General features: G+C 40.1%; 2 protein-coding genes across 3 annotated transcripts in view; one reads left to right on the top strand and one right to left on the bottom strand.

Annotated features, from left to right (window-relative positions):
- Nucleotides 1-3,873, top strand: part of eif2ak4 (eukaryotic translation initiation factor 2 alpha kinase 4) — a 41,475-nt gene extending 37,602 nt beyond the window's left edge. Inside the window, exon 39 of the mRNA XM_028437657.1 lies at nucleotides 3,452-3,873. Coding sequence (XP_028293458.1) covers nucleotides 3,452-3,509 — 58 coding nt within the window. The 3' untranslated portion in view covers nucleotides 3,510-3,873. The remainder of the gene's footprint in view (nucleotides 1-3,451) is intronic.
- A 3,303-nt stretch (nucleotides 3,874-7,176) lies between these two features.
- The window catches only part of LOC114456516 (cysteine rich transmembrane BMP regulator 1 (chordin-like)), a 40,280-nt gene continuing 28,197 nt past the window's right edge, over nucleotides 7,177-19,259 (bottom strand). The window contains exons 9-15 of one of the 2 annotated variants that reach the window (XM_028438330.1): nucleotides 18,439-18,560; nucleotides 15,591-15,809; nucleotides 13,905-14,120; nucleotides 12,048-12,269; nucleotides 11,258-11,383; nucleotides 9,611-9,789; nucleotides 7,177-9,291 (exon numbers count right to left, since the gene is read on the bottom strand). In XM_028438330.1, coding sequence (XP_028294131.1) covers nucleotides 9,100-9,291; nucleotides 9,611-9,789; nucleotides 11,258-11,383; nucleotides 12,048-12,269; nucleotides 13,905-14,120; nucleotides 15,591-15,809; nucleotides 18,439-18,560 — 1,276 coding nt within the window. In that variant the 3' untranslated portion in view covers nucleotides 7,177-9,099. The remainder of the gene's footprint in view (nucleotides 9,292-9,610; nucleotides 9,790-11,257; nucleotides 11,384-12,047; nucleotides 12,270-13,904; nucleotides 14,121-15,590; nucleotides 15,810-18,438; nucleotides 18,561-19,259) is intronic. The other variant, XM_028438331.1, reaches the window with a different exon arrangement.

The raw sequence follows: 19,259 nt of genomic DNA, 5'->3' as shown, positions 1-19,259 counted from the left end.
CATTCAGTAGCCCTCGAACTTAAGAAGTTGAAGTACCAAGACCTCATAGACAAAGCCCTCTCTAGAGGTTGGAATGCAGCCTTGTTCACTATCAAAGTAGGCTGTTGCGGGTTCCCTTCATCAGCCGTGCAACACTTTCTTCAAAAGATTGGTTTAGAACCAAGAGAGATGAATAATGCCTTTGGAGAGATCGCCTCTGCAGCTGAGGAAAGCTCAAGATGGCTGTGGCCAGCAAAAGATCGCGGCTGGAACCCCTCTTTAGGTGAAGTGTAGTCTTTGCTGCCCCAATCAGGTGAAGCGTACAGGTTAAGGGGCGAAACGCTTGTGATCTTGAGACACCTGCCGACGATGCACAGCCCCAAGAGCAATTGTCTATTTAAGCAACTTGCACCCTGTCCAAACTGCTAGAGCATTTGCTGCTTGTAACATAGCATCTTTGATGTTTATTGTACTTAAATCGAGTCTCACCTCTAGTTTTTTCTTTTGATACTATGGTTTAGTCCCAGTGTCCAAAAACATGTTGGATAAGCGTGGGTGAATACGTAATTTAAGTTCATAATTGCTCTTATTAATTCCTTTTATTGTACGGACAAGATATTCTTTACCCTCTGATAACAATCAAGTGTTTATCTTTTCCATCTCTGTTTGCAATATATACCAGTAGAAGTACAATGACTGTGACTTTAAACAAGATAAACAGTTTCAAAAAACGAAACCACCATCCTTTTTTCCAAGTTCTTTGTTTCACTTGAACACTCTCTTCTTTAATAGGACAAGATTTATGATCTCCTTCACTCATTCAAGTCAATACCATTCAAACATATCCTGCATCTTTAGTTTCCAATGTCTGATAGGGAGGATGATAGTCAGAGAAGTACCTGCCTCTCCAAAGCTTTACCTAAGCCCCCTCAGTCCAGGTGGAATGGGGACAGTCAGTCATTAAAAGAAAGCCGTTAGACAGATAATTACTGCGCGGCAGAGCATCAAGTCCTGCATTGATCCTACTTCCTGCAGTGAAAAGCAGCACAGGATGTTGCGCTCATTTGGTCTTCTGGCGTCCAGCTTTGAAACGCTCTCTCTCTGACTGACACAGGAGCTCTTGTTGTTTAAACAGCAATGCTTCCTGGATTCCTGTTAGCAGAGCTTTAGTATAAGGCCCCTGCGGTGGAGCTCCCACTTTTTATGAGGGGCCCATCAAGAGCATCCTTGGGAAGATTGCAGCTTATTTTCTTTCAAATCAGATAATTACAAGAAAAATTACAGCTTTGCTTTCTGCCTTCTCTCTCGTCGCTTCAGGACAGTTGGTTCAAATTTCCTCTCTCTCTCTCTGTTGCTCTTTATTTTCCATTCAGGAGGTAAAAAAGCTTAATTTCTATAAATGTTCATCACGGAGGCAACAATAAAAACACGCCGCATGTGTTTTTGTATTTCCTGTTTTGCTTTTCTTTGCATCTAGAAACTGAGGCCAGATGGTTGGTGATGGGTTTACAGTGATGTAGTGATCACCTGGCTGCAGTAAGGCTGTAAAATAGACTAAAAGTAGCCTCGGGCCTTTTGAAGTCACTGATCTTTTCTTTGACAGAAAACTACTGGCCAGAAAACGTTGAGCTTTGCTGGCATCAGCTATTTGTGTCAGAGCAGCATGTGTGTAAAGAGAGCTGGAGGATTTTTTTTCTCATGAGCTACAGCACCAAAAGAATCTGTGGTCATTATTTAGCTTGATTATTGATAAGGACATTAAAGGCTACAAAAGAGATACCGTGGTTTTTCTAATTTTCTGACCACTGACTTGAAATTAGCGACAGAATGTTTATAAGTTGCCTCTGACATGTTTTAGTAATGGCTAGATTTTGGACACCTGTGATCTTTGCTAATTGAGTCTGAGGAATCACATTGTTTTAGAAAAATGTTATTGTTTGATTATTCTGAGCTAAAATACTTACATTAGACATGCGGTTTATGCTTCAGCCTAAAAATGTGTCAATTTACCCTGACTCCCTCTTCCCCTTCCCCCTCACCTTGGTGTAACACTGCCCTCTCATTTTATATTCTCCCTCTGATACAGTTTTTCTTACCCTTCCTTAGAGGGCTGGTGATGGTCACAATTATGCAATAAAATTAATTATTGTATTTAATTGCAATAATAAAACATGCATTGCTGTTACAATGCATGTACTACCTACTGTATAGCATGTGCAGACAAGGTAAAAATAAATAAATAAATAAAATAACAACAAATTCATGTTGGGTGTGGGGTACATATGTATGTGTATATACGTATATTTGCATATGTGTGTATCCATAAAATGAAGAGTCCGTCCTTAAGACTGCTCTACTGTAAAGTTCCTTGAGATACCATTGGTTATGATTTGGCGCTATACAAATAAAGATTGATTGATTGATTGATTGAACAACTTGTGTATGTATGGAACTAAAAATATATTAACGTACTAAAGGCCTGTATTTCACCTGTATTTTTTGTGTAAAAGTTGTTATAACTATATGAACATAGCTATTAACACAACTTCTGCAATTCTTTTGTGTCATTAAGGTAAAAAAAAGTTTATTCATAAAATTTTCCCTGCTAAAACCTACCAAATCTAGAACCTTTTTTAATCATTTTTACTTTATACAACTAAAAACTACCATAGGTCAGCTTAAATCTTAAAAATGTTCCTTCTGACACATTTTTTTTATGCGAAAAGTAAAAAAAAAAAAAATCATAAAACATTTTAATTTAAATGGTTAAACTTGTCAGTGTGAACATATGTTTAATAGTAAATAAATATTTCAATAAAAAGCTAAAGTAAGGCGAACTCTGTATGTGTAATGCCGACTGTGGAGCTCAAGTTCTTGATTACATCCATCCCTGGTTCTAGCAGAAGAATCGACTTATACTGTATCCACTGTTTTAAGTATTAACATTCTCCAATGCTCCAAGTCATGAGGTTAGCAGGTGTAAGGCCATAAAGCAAAGTATAGGACAGAATGTATTTTTGAACCGGTGTCAAGTTTAACATCACATGAGTTATTGCATTGAATTCTGAAGGACTCATCAGCGTCTGCGCCGAATTTCGAAGGATTACGTAAAATCTGTGGTTAAAGTTTTTATAGCCTTCTCTTCTATCACGCGCTGCACTGTCAGAATCATAAGACACTGATATTTTAGGTGATGACTTGTTTTAATGGTTTCATGTTTTTGCCATAAAAGAATCTTCCTTTTGTTACAATGAGTTATGAATCCATATTGCTCTAGACACAGAATCTTGGAATGGTTTTCTTTGGTGTTATTTCTTTTGCAGATCATTTTAATTCAAATTCGTCCAAGTTTAAAAAGAAAGAAGACCCCTTGGCAACAACTTATTTTTAGTTTTGGAAGTGCAACTAATACATACATATATGCATTTTAAAATTGTTGTTTAACATGTAATAGTGAAATGTTTTCTTTCAGGATGGCCGTGGTGGTGTTGTACAGCTACCGGGACGACTACTACAAGATTCTTCTCTAAAAACTCAAAGGATTTCAGTAAATGTGCAACGATAATCCAATTTACATGAAGCTCAGACTTTGAGAGATTTTTTTTATCTTTGGAACCGAAGCATCAGTTTTCCATACTGTTTCTATTTGGAGAGTGTGTGCCTGAAGATCACTGGTGTTTTGTTTCCACCACATTGAACGGTTATTCAGCTATTATTCCACAAGTCCATAATGTTTTAAAGACCTCTTTGAACAATGGGGTCGAGACAAAAAAAAATCATTGTCCTATGTTGCCTTAACTCTAAAAAAAAGAAAGTGCTTTCCATTGGTGAGACTGTAAAGAGTTCTGCTTTTGTAATTAGCAACTGGGGAAAATTAAATGGCTTTTTCCAATATATGCTTTTTCATGTGTGTGAATATCCCAGTACAAATGGGTGTTTTCATTTTAAGGAATTATTATAAAGATATTTTGATCATTATTATACGTATACGTATTTCCCTTGCCTTCACAAAATGCTGACTTTTTAAGCTTGACGATGCAGAACTTGAAACTTTCCTGCTTTAAACACATTGGCTTAAATAATGGGATGCCATTGTGCTGGCGATATAAATCTTCATACTTTGCTGATATAAACTGACCTTTATGAGTTGCATGTTCTCCACGTGCTTGTATGAGTTTCTCTGCACACTGTACTTTAATTGCATAGTCCTAAATCACATTTATACATTGAAATCTCTAGTTTTTTTTTTAAAAAATGTCTCTCTCTGTACCTTTGTTGACCTTGCATCAGACTGGCTTAGGGTGCACCAGCAGAATCGTGACCCTTTAAATCAGGGTTGGCTAACTCATTTTTAGTTCAGGGGCCAAATATGGACCAGTTTGAGCCTATCTGGGCCTCAGATCATTGGTGGGGAAAAAGAGCAAATTCAACATTAACGTGCCTTGGTTTGCACTACCATATAAAAATGATAAAGTATGTGAGTATTTCAGTCCCTGCAGGATCTTCACTCTTTGGGGAAATTCCGTGTAATAATTTGAGATTGACTGGAGCTCTGCAACAATTGTAGATTTGATTTTTGTATTTGGAGTGGCTGAGATATCTAAAACTAAATTGTACAAAACATTTCATGTTTTTATATAATTTTTTACTTTCTCAAGCGAGCCAAAGTCAATGCCTCAAAGGGCCGGATTTGGCCCCCTGACCTTGGAATTGACACATGCTTTAAATGAAGAGCTTAGGGGATGATATTGCATAAATAACCCTCAGATCCTGAAGTGGCCTTAAGCTACTAGTTACTTTTTAAAGTAGAATGAACAAAAATATAAACGCTTTTGTTTTTGCTCCCATTTTTCATGAGCTGATCTCAAAAGATCTAAAACATTTTCTATATACCCAAAAGACCTATTTCTGTGAAGCATTGTTCACAAATAGTTCTAAATCTGTTAGTGAGCTCTTCTCCTTTGCAAGATAATCCGTCCCACCTCACCGGTGTGGAATATCAAGACGCTGACAGCATGATTATTGCACAGGTGTGCCTCAGGCTTGCCACAATAGAAGGCCATTATACAAATTTAATCACAGCACAATGCCACAAATGATGCAAGTTCTGAGGGATTGTGCAATTGGCATGCTGACTGCAGGAATGTCCACCTTAGCTGTTGTCCGTGAATTGAATGTTGATTTCTCTACCATAAGCTGTCAACAAAGGCGTTTCAGAGAATTTGGTAGTACATCCAACCGGCTCACCTCCATGATCGTCTGAGACCAGCCACCCGGACAACTGCTGCAACAATAGGTTTGCATAACCAAAGTATTTCTGCACAAACTGTCAGAAACGTCTCAGGGAAGCTCATCTGCATGCTCGTTGTCCTCATCGGGAGTTTGACCTGACTGCAGTTTGTTGTCGTAACCAACTTGAGTGGACAAATGCTCACATTCGATGGCGTCCGGTACGTTGGAGAGGTGTTCTCTTCACGGATGAATCCCGGTTTTCATTGTTCAGGGCAGATGGCAGACAGTATGTGTGGCGTCGTGTGGGTGAGCGGTTTGCCGATGTCAACGTTGAGGTGGCCCATAGTGGGGGTGGGGTTACGGTATGGGCAGGCGTATGTTATGGACAACGAACAAAGGTGCATTTTATTAATGGCATTTTGAAAGCACAGAGATACCGTGACGAGATCCTGAGGCCCATTGTTGTGCATTTCATCCGCGACCATCACCTCATGTTGCAGCATTATACTGCACGGCCCCATGTTGCAAGGATCTGTACACAATTTCTGAAAGTTGAAAACATCCCAGTTCTTGAATGGCCAGCATTCTCACCAGATATGTCACCCATTGAGCATGTTTGGATTGGAGTATACGACAACGTGTTCCAGTTTCTGCCAATATCCAGCAACTTGGCACAGCCATTGAAGAGGAGTGGACCAATATTCCACAGGCCAAAATCAACAACCTGATCAACTCTATGTGAAGGAGATGTAAATGGACTTGATTTTATATAGCGCTTTATCACCACACTGAAGCAGTCTCAAAGCGCTTTACATATCAGCTCATTCACCCAATCACTCTCACATTCACACACCAGTGGGACAGGACTGCCATGCAAGGCGCTAGTTGACCACTGGGAGCAACAGGTTCAGTGTCTTGCCCAAGGACACTTCGACACATAGTCAGGTAATGGGATCGAACCCCCAACCTCTCGATCAGAAGACGATCCACTACCACCTGAGCCACGGTCGCCCTAGATGTGTTGCCCTGCATGATGCAAATGGTGGTCACACCAGATACTGACTGGTTTATTTTTTTACTCAGTGCATGTTACTTCTGATTAAGTGCTGGTTTCATTGCAAACATTTTGCAGTCACCTGCCCCTAGGCCTTAGAAGCTCTAGATTTCTACAAGTGAAGAATTTTCATGGCTAGTATAAAGAAGGTTCATAGTGTGTGTGTGTGTGTGTGTATGCATGTTTCTCAATGATCCACTCTTTAGTCCAAAAGAAAACAAAAAAAACAACCATATGCTTGCATTTGAACTCATGGATGCTTTGCACAAACTATGGGAGGCGTATCATTTTATATCAAAACTAAAAAGCATCTGTTTTCCTCTCATGTACCTGTGAAACCATTCAAGTTGTGTATTGCTGTGAGGTTAGTTTTAAATTGCATTATAGGTCATTGGGGACATGAGTAGGAACTTAAGTAGTATCTTGTATTGCAGTGTTTGACGTGCTAAACCCTGGGAAACTGACCCTGCTGTTTGCTTTATTGATCCTTCCGAAGAATCTTCCTCACCTTGAAGTTTATGAGCAAGCTTTGCCGGACAAGTCAAAACAACAGTGCAGCCGGGACTCAGGATTATCCAGATTTTCGTGTCAGTTTTGCGTGTCTCCTGTGTTTTGGGGGGGTTTATAAGTCACTTGGGTAAATGAGAGGGCTTCTTACTCATTGCGTGTATTCGAATTTCAGTAAACAATCTCCTATGAGACACATCTGCTTGTACAACTGCGATAAAGGAACAACCATAAAAAACAAGAGATAATGTTCAGATTTAAAGAGGCTGAAAGAGACTAATTCCCATTTGGAGCACAAGTCGAGGACCAGATGTTAAAAGTAAAGGCAAGGATTTCCAACTGATACCATCTTGGATGAGATGCTACGCATTATGTGGAAGTTGTTCAATTATCATCAGAGTAAGCATCTTTGGTTCACATTTATTTTCAAAAGAAGTGAAAATGTTACAGTTTAGCGTCTAGAAAACATATTTACAAGATTTGCACCAGTGAAATAAATAAGGCTGTATGGAATATAGAAGATAGAAATGGTAAAAGGTCTACAATGTATAGCAGCTTTGGCCACCGAAAGTTCATTTAAAAAAACAGTCAAACTAGTTTAGTAATAATAAATAATGCTACGTGTAAAAAATAAATAAGGTGTTTTTGGCCCTACTTAAAACTACTTTTTTTTTTTTTTTTTTTTTTTTTTTTTACAGAGAACAAAGAGTTGCATAAGCTTTGACAGTTGCCTCTTCGTTTTAAAGCACAGTTTCATTTACACAGACAAATCTACAGAGTTACTGAAATACTTCAACATATAAATTGGTCTCAAACCAATTTTGGCATCATAATCTTCCAAAACCATTTCCTCAGAATTCCTAAATGTTTCATAGATCTCGTCTTTCCACACGCTGTCGTTCGGGCTGGTACTGAGCTTCAAGCTGCAATAGCGTGTTCACTTGAGTGGTTTAACATCTATGTGTGCCTAATATGCCCATCAAATCCCTGATTAGGGCCTTTATCCCTCCAAGAATCCTGCAAGGGGCTTTCTGAAACACACCGGCCCCAGAGAAGAATGCTCCTTAACACTCTGACGTTGATAGATGTACTATTATCTCCAGATGTTTGCAAGCTTAGCAATAATTCTTGTGTCAAACATAATTCACAAGTGAATACAAAGCTGATGAGAACAACAGCTACGCAGCCCAATTGTGATAATGAATGATTTAAGTATTCCTTCCTATCTAAGTGCTGCTCATGGTTAACAAGAAATCTGCAGAGGAATTCCTAACAGGTTTGGATTTAAGGCTTTGAAATAGATGATCACAAATGATCACTGACGTGTGAACTGTAGCTCACACCAATCTGTAAATCGAGTTATGGAGCAAGGGCATGTTATCAAAGGAATTCCTTGTTCATCCACCTATCCACTCAGGAACTGAAATGGCATTCTTTCTGAAAGGACACTGCACCGATTCGACCGTCTTTACAAGAGTTATTACAGCTTGGTTTAAGAATGTTTGGGATGCTATAAAATGGAAATGACAGCAAAGAAACATAGTTTGTTGACAGGAATTGTTGAATGAAAGTATGCAAGTTGTCGGAACAAGGCTATTATTAAGGAATAGTGTCCTTCCTGTGTTGGTTAGAAGGAAAATGTTTAGACTGGCATTCCAACATGGTTCAATCTGGCCCCACGGAGACATCCATAATAAAAACAACAGGTGGCCAATAAGAACACTACAACTAGCACAAATACTGTAGAAATACACAAAAAACTAAGGAAACCATACATTCTAAAGCAGGTGTTTTGGATCTATCTCTAGCCTGCTGACTTAATTTTGGCTGCACAATTGGTTTCAACCCAAATTGGGTAAGAGATCCTTTGGGCTCCTTGTTGATGAAAAATGTTTATAATCTCGAAGCACATTTTAATGGCTGACTTTAACATGGTTGCTTTACGAAAGCTTTTGATGCTCCATAGATTGCCACAAAGTTCCAGTTTGAAGGGAAGTTAAAAAAAAAAAAAAAGAAAAAAAGGGGGAGCAAACGTGACTGCATTTAGTCCAACTTTGAGTTCCTTTCGTTTGCTTAGTCTCAGTCTTCATCCCCATTCAGTACAACCAACCACAATGTCACTCATCCCTACCAATGTCCAAGTGCAGAGGAATATAATGAAAGAAACAGTGGTCACTGGCTTGGCCCGTTTGGAGAGGACATTGTCCATTTTACTGTGACGCAAAGACAAAGTTCAGGAGACAAGAGCATCCACGATAAAGGCGTTTTATCACTTTGAAGGCAATGGCGGGGGGAGAGAGTGAGAAGTGTTGGACACCAAAAGTTGCTTAGCGAGGTTTCCAGTCGTTTGCTATGCCCAGCTTGGCTCTGGGGATGGTCATCTTCTCCCTGCAGGTGGAGCTCATATCTGGAGAGAAGTGGATGATCCCACAGTCGTTCACATTTTGAAATTTATTCTCCTTGGAGGGCTCCATGTAGACCACCGAATTCTTGTTTAGGTGCTTTTTGAGAATCACGGTCTGCAGAGGACAGAAAGTTTTCAGGATCTTTAAATAGTCAAAATAGGATGACAGATTTTATTAAAATTTTTGTAAAATTGTAACGTTTTTGTGATGCATATTAAACGATGTAACTTTGTTCCAGTTTAAAGAGCAGATGAAAGGGAATTTACATTAATCCCAGAGTAATGACAGCTTACGCTCGAGAGAATAAGATCAAGGAGAATAAACTTCAGACAACCCTTCACAAGCTACTATCTATGTAAGGGAGTGTGTATGATTTAACAGCGTTTTAAGCTAATGCTTTAAAACATTAAGCCGATTCATGAGGATACCTCACCTTCTTTGGCGCGCTGTAGCACGACATCTGCACCCACTTCTTCTTCTTGTTGATTAGCAACGCCACGATGAGGAAGATAATGATGGCTAAAAGAAGTCCAGCCAGGATCCAAGCTGCAGACTGGTAGATCAGGGTCATCTTCGTTTGGCTTGGGTAATTCTCACCAAAACTTGGTTCACCTGTAGAACACGCACAACAGTTACAATTACATTTAAGTATCCTTACACACTATTGCTAACCCTATGATTCATAGACTAAGTAGTTACACACAGCTCTGAACTAATGAGTTCTGGAACCAGTTACCAGTTTCAGTTTTTGATGCTAATGCTTTTAGCTAGGATAACGACTGGTTAGCATAGGGTGACCAGACGTCGCAATTTACCCGGGACTGTCTTGGTTCCCTGTCGACTTCCCCCAAACCATTTATTTGTCATGGTTTTTCACAAGGTCAAATTTTGTTCAGCTGTTGCAATAATGCATTTCATCCAAAACGAAGAAAAAATTAAATGTTATTTATGCGACCTTTTTTCATGACAAATAAAAGCATGTGCAAATAGTTTCTTCTGAAAATCTATCGTCTTCTTTGGTTAAATTACTGTCCCGGTTTTGAGTTTTCAAAATCTGGTCACCCTATGATTGATTTAGTAGTTACACACAGCTTTGTGCTAATGAGTTGTGGAACCAACTCCCAGTTTCAGTTTTCGGTGCTAATGGTTTTAGCTAGGATAATGACTGGTTGGCATAAACGTTATCTGCAAGGTTAGTTCAAGGCTTTTTCTGTTGTACCCATTAAGAAAGGCAAGAAGTTAAAACGTTGATTGGTCATTTCCAGGTCTCAGTATTTTATTACTTGGAATTGTATGTATTTATCTGTTTATCACACGGGATGTTGCCTTCATATTCAGGAAGTAGATGAGCAACTTCAAATGTTCCTTTTTAAGCCAGAATCATTTCCTGTCACAAGTTGGCTTAAACCCAGCTCTTCTGTTTGCATGACAAGCTCTGAATACTGACTGAATAACTAACAAAAATCAACTCTCCGTTAAACTTAAATGGCTTGCTTGCTAACAACCTTGCCTAAGGGTACGTTCAGATAGCAGGTCTGAATTCTGATGACTTTTCTGTGAACTCGTTAATATTTCACATTAAATATGACTTTGACCAGTTTAGTACGACTTGAATGCAACTGAAAAGACCCGCATGGACAAAAAATAGTCTCAGAATGTGTGTGTGGCGCTGATAGAGTTCCTACAAAATCGAAGTCAACGCCATAACAGTCGACAAATTTTAAGAAGGCCTTTTTATTTCCCCCGACACTCCTTCCAGTACATTGTGACGTTAATCGCGTTTCAATGACGTAAATGGTCGGATAAATCCGTTCAGACAGCTGGAACATTGCAAGATATTAGAAAAGTATTGGATTTATATAAAAGTGGCCTGGGTTGGATTTGAAGAAATCTGTTTTATGCTATTTAAACTGTTAATAAATTGGGGGAAAAAATTCCACATGGGCCTATTTGGGCCAGCAGTCTAAATGTAGCCTGAGTGTCCCAAATCCACTGAATTCCACTACTGAGGAATTGTCTTTTCTCCTCCTTTGCTGTTCTTCACTGAAGATAAAGGGAAATGAATGTGTGATGATGTTACCTGTTTCAGCAACGATGTTTGGCATTGTAACAGTAGTGATGAATGCAGGATTTGTCATTGTAGTAGTAGTGACTCTTGCTTTGGGTCGACTCGTAGAAAATCTCACGGGCACTGATGTTGTCACCTCTGTTAACACAGGATAAAGAGCCATTATTATTACGGCTGGCATGCTGAATCCCAAGCCTAAAACAACACTGCAACTAGTGTGTGAACTCCCTTCTGTGTAAACAGATAAGTTGTGTTAAAAGGACCTCATCACTCACTAAACCACTTTAGAAAAGCAGAAATATTTCTCACTTTTCCACAGGGTAAATAACAGAGACAATGCTCCAATGAAGCAGCAGCATACAGTATGAGGGTGAACAATGGCAGCCCCAGCTGAGGTTTTCCTCTGTAGGAAAAGCTGACATGGGACTTTGCCTTCCTGAGCTGTCGCACAGAGAGCAGCAGGCTGCGTGTGCAAGGAAACAGGAAACACGTGTGAATGTACGGATGCTCGAGGAATGGTTGCGTTCTGCTTGGGCCCTGTGTGTGTGTGTGTGTGTGTGTACACGTGTCCCATGGAATGTTTCGTGAGTGATCATGTTTGTCCATGTAGCGCCAGAGAGGCTCGGTTTAATGAACAAACATACACATTCAGCCTGAGCATTAGCCTTTCCCTGACTGCTTCTGACATGTAATAAAATAAATAAACAACATTTCGCATGAAGTATCAACGAGTGAAACATGAAAAAAAAAAAAAGCAACCTTAGCAGCAATATTTGACAAAGGCAGCTTTCTCTACACGCACCGAGACAGTGTGGGCAGCATTGGCCCTTGCGTAAAACGGGCACCCGGCAGTTGGTGGCGGGGCAGTGCTGGGAAAAACACTGAATGGTGCCGTTGTTGCAGGTGCAGCTTGTGCAGGCATTGGCCCTCCAGGAGTCTCCAGTCAACAGTACGTCTCCATCGCTGGTAATGCAGTACTCCTGCTGGCTGCTGTTTACTGGGAGCAAGGGGCTCAACGTCTCCTCTGTGGGTGCACACAGCAGTAACCAGATTAATCACAAAAAGTGGGGGAAACGCCATGTTTCAGACCTTTAAGACGATGTGTAATATCTTGTGCAACCAAGTTTGCACCGTACAAGCTCAACCAGTGAGGATATAGAGTTTTTAAGGTTGCATTAGATTGAATAAGCTTTACTGTAGGAGAATGTATACGTCTGACGTTGGCAGCCCTGGCATTTTCTGTCCAGACCAGCCCACTACATTATCAGAGGACACCATGTAGAAGCCGTTATTAAGTCAGGGATGCTCAACATGTGGCTTTTTGTCATTTTTATTATTTCCCCAGAAAACCTTAAAAGGGGGAACATTTTAACCCATTTTTACCTATTTTCTTTGGCCATTTTGCAACTTCCTTTGTCCCATTTTTGCCCCTTTTCCAAAGTTTCCGACACTTTTTTCAGACTTTAGCTACCTTTGGCCAATAAATATCCCTTTTTCCTTATTTTTTGGCTAATTTCCAAGTTCTTTTTGACACTTTAATCCAATTTTTGTCCTTTATCTTATTTCTTTTGCACGCTTTTCATCCCAATGAGCTAACTTTTGCCCAACTAGTACTACTTGTTTCCTGTTTTTCCCTACATTTTGCCTTATTTTGCACCACATTTTGGCCCTTTTTCACTATTGTTTGCCACATTTTGCCTTGACATTTTACCTGGTTGCTCTTTATTTGCCCATTTTTTGGCCACTCGTGACTGCTTTTACACTCTTTTTTTTGTCACATTTTTCACTAGGTTTGCCTCCACACCACACACAATAACATTTTTTATTTTTTTTTTTTTTTTTTTTTTTTTTAAATGTAGTGGACCGGACCGGCCCGGCCCACTTTGGGTCAACGGCCCACCGGGACGATGCCAGGTGTGCCAGATGACCAGTCCACCCCTGGATGTTGGTTCACCTTTTTATGCACAGAGCATGCACACACATACACACTCTACTGTACACGAACATCATAGAGCCTGCCAATGAGATGAGTATTATTCCCGCATTCCTGGTGACCAGGGCCATACATATATCAAAGGCGGGCTTCTGACAATCTGCTTTTGTGAAGGGGAGATTCAGTGATAAGGTGGGCCGGCATTCTCAAGAAGCAGCTCTCAGACGCAGTCATGCGTTGCTGATTTGTGGGCCTCATGCTTGGGAGTGCTTGGGTTATGTTGTTTATAGGTTGATACGTGTATAAGAGTGACTAGAATGTTTGGATGTTGGAGTTGTAAATAAAATGTGTGTGTGGCTTTTCATTTGTCATGACGTTTGTGTCCAAGCATGTTCCAGTAATCACAAAAATAGCACAGATTCAAGAAGATTGGTTACATGTTTGCCCTTTTTAGCAATAGCAGTTGGATGACCTCCAGTGTGGAATGCTGGATAAAAGAAGGATCTCTATGTAAACACAACTGGCCTTGGTTCAGTTCTTTGTGATCTTATGTTGCTAACATCATGATCATGATCATGTAAAGCACATTTTGTTGCCTTGTGTATGAAACGCGCCATACAAATACATTTGCCTTGCCTTGCCGAACATAAAACTTCCCAACACCAAAGGCCTTCCAAAGCTGGTAAAATACTAAAAGACATTTTGGACATTTAGTCTTTTTCTTACCTGGGCACACATGGCAACACGTGTCCTTGTTCCTGATTGGTGTCTGGCAGAGAGCCGGAGGACACACTTCAGTGTCGCACAAGACACGCCCCTTTCTGCAGGTGCACCGTGTGCACTCGTCCAGGTTCCAGGTCTCCCCTTCCACATAGAACTCTCCCCCAGGTGCTCTGCACACCACCATGTCCATTCCCTCTGGCTGACCGCTGCCCGACTCATCTAAAATAAAAAAAGATTGTGGAAAAAAGGTTGCGTGTTTTTAACATTCAATTCTCTTTCTGTTCTGATTTCACTGCCAAGCATTCATTCATTGAGCTTTTACGAATAGCCGCTACGCTATAAAGCAAAACAGAGATCTTCAAAGAAGAAACAGTCATAGGTTACAAGAAAGGAGATGTTTGTGTCTTAGAAGTAAGCCAGAGGGTCTGGGGTTGTGTCCAGCTTGTTTTTTGGGACTAATTTGGGTGAAAACATCTTTGTGTCTATGCAGGGTAGCAGACATCTGTAAAGAGTTACTATGTTGTTCCCAGACAACAAACTGTGCATAGCTCCTGAAAGTCCTTGACATTCTTTCCCTCCTAAATATTTGAACAGGCAACTGAGACACTCCTCCATAAATAATCCTCTTGAGCTCGAGACTTGTAGACGAATAGGGGTTGTGTGATGAGTCATTCTGACTTCTATTCTTAGTGAAATGCAGCAAGAACGTGTTTGCAAAGTTAAAGGAATGTAAAGGCTCTGAGGTCTCAGTGTTTGGTTCTGGCTCTGGTCGAGATGTTGGAACAAGACTGCAGTCACACTGTGGATTATTGTGATGCACCAATGGCCAAGCATCATTTCCACAAATGATTATGCTAAAGCCCATTTCTTCATTTATGAAGATTCATGAATTGGTTTTTGGCCATTGTGAATTATCTGTCCAAGCAGTTCGTTCACTTGAATCTTTGCTTTTAGGTTGAAGACCTCTGTTAGATTTAACAACATTACTTTTACTCCCATCCAATGTTACTCAAAATGTAGTACATTTCTTTTCTTTTATTTTTATAGTCACTTAACACGTTTGTTAAAAGTGCTATTTGGGCTTCATACACATGTCCAAAGGGTTTTTTTTGTCATTGGTTCCCTCAATCGTTAGTTAGAGGGTGATTTGCTCCTTTCTTACTGCATTGCGAGCCTTAACACCTCGCTCCAATTTGATGACGCCTTCCCACTTTGATGACGAATTTCACCTGGCACTGAGCTGGAGAAGCCGCGCCTCCAGGAAGCTCTCTGCCGTATGTAAACGGACACGCCCACGAAGGTGAGCGTTTCAGCATAATTCGCGCAGTGCTATGTATTTATTTTCTACAGTCTATGTATGCAACGGCTAACGGAAGAGGAAGTCAGTGTCCCGTCTATAGACACGCCCACTCATGAATATGTAAAGTAGGCCGCAAATCAGCCTGTTTGTGTGGAGTTGCTCTGAAGGTGACTTTTCTGAGGCTAAAACTCTGGAAAACAGGCGAGTTTGGGAAAATTTACCTCAAATACTATGTTTTTGGAAAATGAAGATGGGTGAAAAATAGCATGACATTGTACATTTATTAAAGGATTAGGAAGTCAATTGACCAAAACTGATTCCAAAAATTATAATAACAGCTTTTCAATCTTCAACTTCATTATCTATCAAAAATTGCATATAGTACATACCTTCACAGGTAGGACAACACTGGTCTGGTTTGACTATAGGATTAGAGCAGCTGGGGACAGGGCAGGATATCAGGACACACATCTCCCTTCCAGAGTGACAGTAGCAATCCCGACAGCCGTCATGCCAGCCGTCGCCCTCCTCGTATCGGTGCCCATTGGAGGTGAGGCAATAGCTTGGCACCGGGGCTGGAACAGTGGTCCTTGGTATATGAGGACTTTCTAATAACACAGAGGGTGGTGTAGCGGTCAAAAGGTGTAAATTCTACCAAATGCAATAACCAGCAATTTCTATTCATTTCCTACGTTATATCACTTTATTATGTGAAAGGCTCGTAACATTGTTTTTGAAGATTTAATTTAATTTAATGAAACACTTTTTCTCCTCCAATCAACAGTAGGGATGATGTCATTCTGGAATTATTCAGTTGTCAATGCCCGGAAATATTTGACAAGTGACAAACTATTAAGATATCAACAATGTCTAATTACACTGAGCAGATTTGGATTCTTTAATATATTTGACAATGTGCAGAGAATAAATTGCACAACATCACACATTTTGGGCACATGTGTGTTTCTAATCCAAAAAAATGTACAAAAACATCTTTGTCCGAACAACTTCCTCAGAGATTGATCCAAGGATTTCACAATCACATAAACAAAACTGTCTTTGTACATGTCTAATGTTTGTGTGTTTCTCTGTGGGCAATGGAAGGTAGATGCCACCGTTACCTCTCTATTAAGTGCTGAAATACTTATACTGTTGCTAAATAACAAAATAAAATAAAATAGATTATAAATTTAAGAGTGGTGGAATATAAATATAGCTGCTATTTTCATTTTTGAGTCAAATAAACAACGAAAGCCTGCATAAAACAAAAAACAAACAAAAAAAGATACTAACAGTGTAGAAGTTAATATCGGATTATTATACTGTTACACCAAGAGTTATCAAGTCCTGTTATAACATCTGCTTTGGAACATCAATCAAGGAATTAGTGCTTAGTAACAGCTGTCTTTTTTCTGAAATGCTGAGATGTTTTAAGAAAATAAGATTTTAGTGTGGCATATATTCTACAACAGTGGTTACAAAACTGGGGTATGTGTACCCTCAGGGCTACTTGAACACCTCTTAGGAGGTACACAAAAAAATGTCAGTTTATTTTTAAACATTACAGATTTATTTTGTTTAACATGCACACACACTTCTCGTCCATTATTTGTGGCATAACTTTTTAAAATTAGAGGTCGACCGATATATCGAGGAGATATATGTACTTTTTTCAAGATCAGCCATTTAACAATTTTTTTTTTTTTATTTAGTTTGATTTTAATTATTTACTACCATGTGGTAGTGTGCTTTATTCTGTAGGGATCTGTTTGTCTTTGATACTTGAAGTCAATATGCTTGAACCAGCAATTTGCACTGAAACCACTTTTCAGGTTACTGTTTGATTGTATATTTTAAATGATTTTGAGAACTTAATTACTAGATGCTTTAAGTTAAGAAAGAAGCTTCAAATAGTTTAAACCGACTACTTGCACATTGCACATTATATATTGTTGTTGTGCTTTACTGCTACTTACCCGTCCTGTACTTTTTGTTTTACTTGGTTGTGTACGGGTATATTTAAAGTTAATAAATGTTAAGAGTTCTATTGGTGTATTTAATAAAATTTCTAATATATATATTAATATCAATGTGCTTTAAAAAAAAGTATATCGACCTCTATTTAGAATACACCAAAAGATGAAGTTCAAATTCTAAAATGAGCAAAACACAGAAATAAATGAATAAAAAGGCCTAAATTCAAGGTTAATGTTGGACAAGTCACAGAAAGAATTTAGACGAGCCTGCAGACACAAATAAATAATGTACAACATGAGCTAAGGGGTACTTGTGATAATAAATAAAGGCTAATGCTGCATTCACACCGAATGCATCTTCTGCGTCACCGGACGCATCTGCCGTACGAAACGTACCGCAAGGTCCGCAGGATCAAAAATGTCCCCATTTGCATCATTCGCACATCTGAAGCGAAGCCCCGCCCATCAGCAACACATCCAACTCGGTCAGTTTCACTGCCTGCTGAAGCGAGGAGCTGCGCTCCTTTTTCTCCTCTCATAAACATAGACCACCAGTGAAAAAAGCTGATGTGATTAGCGGCGAATGCTATCCTAGCTGAGTGCCGACTTTCAAAGTTGAAAACTACAGAGAGAACTTTTACCTGCTACTACCACCTCCTCGCTAATTCTCCTCCACGCCAAATCCTTCCTAGTCTGGTCTCCGTTATAAAGACCGTGTCATACAGCTGTTGGTGGTCACTCACAGCTTCTACTCCGTGGTTGAATGGGTGAACAGACCGGTGTCCATATTGACGACCTGCCGTCATCGTCAACAAAGACTCTGATTGGCTTTCGTCATGTGAAACAGCCGCAGGAGTTAAATATTTTCAACTCTTGCGGGTGTGCGGATATGCGTAAAATCGGGAGCGCGCTCGCGCGGCCAACGCACTTGACGTGCGGATTGGACCGCACCGCCACACTGGAAAGATTCCGCATCTGGGACGCATCTATCCATTGACTTTGTATGTAATCTGGACATACGCACATTTCGTGATGCATCCGGTGTGAACGCAGCATAAGGGGTACATGGGGCAATAAAGTTTGGGAAACACTGTTCTACAAGGTTCAAACATTCAGCTCCTTATAGGGAAATTAAATGTGCTAAGCCACAGCCTTTACTATTTCTGTCCACCATTATGTTGAATATAAGCCAACACAATCAACATCCCTGTTCCCCAATTGTGAATCAGTCTGAATGTGTTTGTTAGGCTAGCTCGGCTACCTTTACACATGCAGGTGGAGCAGCCCTTTCTGTTCTGTTGATAGCCGTTGCTGCAGTGCTTATCGCAGGTGAAAGGAGGACACTTGACGCAGCGACACATTTCACAGCCGTGCTTGTTCCTCCTGCAAAACACAACAAAAACAAAACACACACACACACGCGCACGCACGCGTCATGAAGCACACCCAAATTTAACTGATTATGTTCAGGAAATACACTGTGCGTCAGGAAGTAAACAATAGGAACTCTCTGCAGCTCAAAGAAAGATTCAAATCATTTCCCAGATGCTGAAGTTAAGATCATCAACATCTGGGCCTGCTTACAACTCTCTACATTTACCGCTTTTAAAGAAAATCATTGAAAAAGCCAGCATGTGAGGTTCTTGCGGCGTACACATCAGACCAACCATGAGACTTTGAAAGAGTCGATCTAAAGCCAGTTCAGATGCTTTCACTTCACTGTGTTGTGTATGTAACGCCTCTAGTGGACACGCAACCTCAGCAATGAGCAGTAGCTGGATGAGTAAAGATAATAATACTTTGTTGATAGTACAGAGAAAGGACAGGCAAGGTCGCGGACAGTTTTAAGTCAAGTGTAATACTATAGCTCATTAGCAAGCTAAGTGACAACTAAGGGAGAAACATGAGTCCAGTCAAAGCAAACAAGAGCGAGGATCAGGAGTTCAGAGGCCGCCGTGCTTGGAAATAGACCAGTTGGATCCCATTTTCTGCCTTATAAAACATGGATGAGAGGCTGGGTGATAAAGTGTCAAAACCCCGGATACAACGTTGACACGTGTCTGTGCTTTTCCTCTCCTGTCT

The sequence above is a fragment of the Gouania willdenowi genome, chromosome 22 (genome assembly GCF_900634775.1).
Source record: "Gouania willdenowi chromosome 22, fGouWil2.1, whole genome shotgun sequence".
Taxonomy (NCBI): domain Eukaryota; kingdom Metazoa; phylum Chordata; class Actinopteri; order Blenniiformes; family Gobiesocidae; genus Gouania; species Gouania willdenowi.
The sequence above is the reverse complement of the archived record's forward strand: the minus strand, read 5'-3'. Positions and strand labels throughout refer to the sequence as shown.